This window comes from Octopus bimaculoides, chromosome 13, assembly GCF_001194135.2.
Source record: "Octopus bimaculoides isolate UCB-OBI-ISO-001 chromosome 13, ASM119413v2, whole genome shotgun sequence".
Classification (NCBI taxonomy): domain Eukaryota; kingdom Metazoa; phylum Mollusca; class Cephalopoda; order Octopoda; family Octopodidae; genus Octopus; species Octopus bimaculoides.
In genome coordinates this window covers 532,964-534,079 of record NC_068993.1, presented here as the reverse complement: position 1 = coordinate 534,079, position 1,116 = coordinate 532,964, and the positions used below count along the sequence as shown (strand labels likewise).

Here is a 1,116-nt window from a genome sequence, read left to right as displayed (position 1 = left end):
ACACACACACACACACACACACACACACACATATACTCACATAAAAGGACACCCTTTGATCATGAATGGACCATGGATTTGTACCCAGGAAGTTCCCCTCCGAGGCACAAGTGAACTGGAGCAACATGAAAATAAAGTGTCTTGCTCAACAACACGGTCAGGGAATCAAACTCACTACCTCATGATCGCGAGCCTGACACTCTAACCACTGAGTCATACAGGATGGGCCAAAAGTTATGCACAAAATAAGTTCAATTCTCTCCAGAATTGTCAGAGACACGTTTCAATTTTCCTAAAATTGAATAGAATAAATAAAATAATGATCAATACACATGTACTTGAACATGAAGAAAATAATAATAATAATAATAATAATAATAATAATAATGATGATAATAATAATAATAATAATGATGATAATAATAATAATAATAATGATGATAATAATAATAATGATGATGATAATAATAATAATAATGATGATAATCATAATAATAATAATGATAATCATAATAATAATAATAATAATAATAATATGTCAAATGTTTTGGTCTTAAGTTCATTGTTAGAGATATGAGTATGGTACACATAATAATCTTTGGTTATTTCTACAGAATAAGAAAATCATAATATTTTATTTCACAGAATTCCAAACTGTCTTTGCTGTATTGTTCACAGGCATTTTTAGATTGGATCAACAACCGAGGATACAGGAAACCAGAAGTAAGTTCTGCTTTTGATTTATCAAACATTGGTGTGTTAATGCATGTTGTGTAATCCTTTTATATAATTGTGTTAACACACAGTTATCTATATATATAAAAATGAGAATGTCTGTCTGTCTGTCTGTCTATCTGTCTGTCTGTCTGTGTGAATCCCTAAAACTCGAGAACTACGCAACCAATTTCATTCAAATTTTACACATGCCTTACTTAGGGTTCCAGTTGTGTTTTAGTCAAAAAAAATTATTAACTTCTTGCAGAGTTCGAGCACACGGCAACATAATATCTCCTCCACTATTTAAGTATTACGTGTCAAAAGTGAAACAAAAACACTCATGTCAAATACTTTCACTTTAAAAATGAAACTATTCCACTAACTGAAACAATCACATTT

The 1,116-nt window shown here is 30.5% G+C and overlaps 1 protein-coding gene across 2 annotated transcripts in view; it reads left to right on the top strand.

Moving 5' to 3' along the window:
* LOC106871430 (uncharacterized) overlaps window positions 1-1,116 on the top strand; it is a 10,174-nt gene that overhangs the window by 7,321 nt on the left and 1,737 nt on the right. Inside the window, exon 8 of one of the 2 annotated variants that reach the window (XM_014917881.2) lies at window positions 679-723. In XM_014917881.2, the coding sequence (XP_014773367.1) occupies window positions 679-723 (45 nt within the window). Of the gene's footprint in view, window positions 1-645; window positions 724-1,116 lie in introns of both variants that reach the window. The other variant, XM_014917880.2, reaches the window with a different exon arrangement.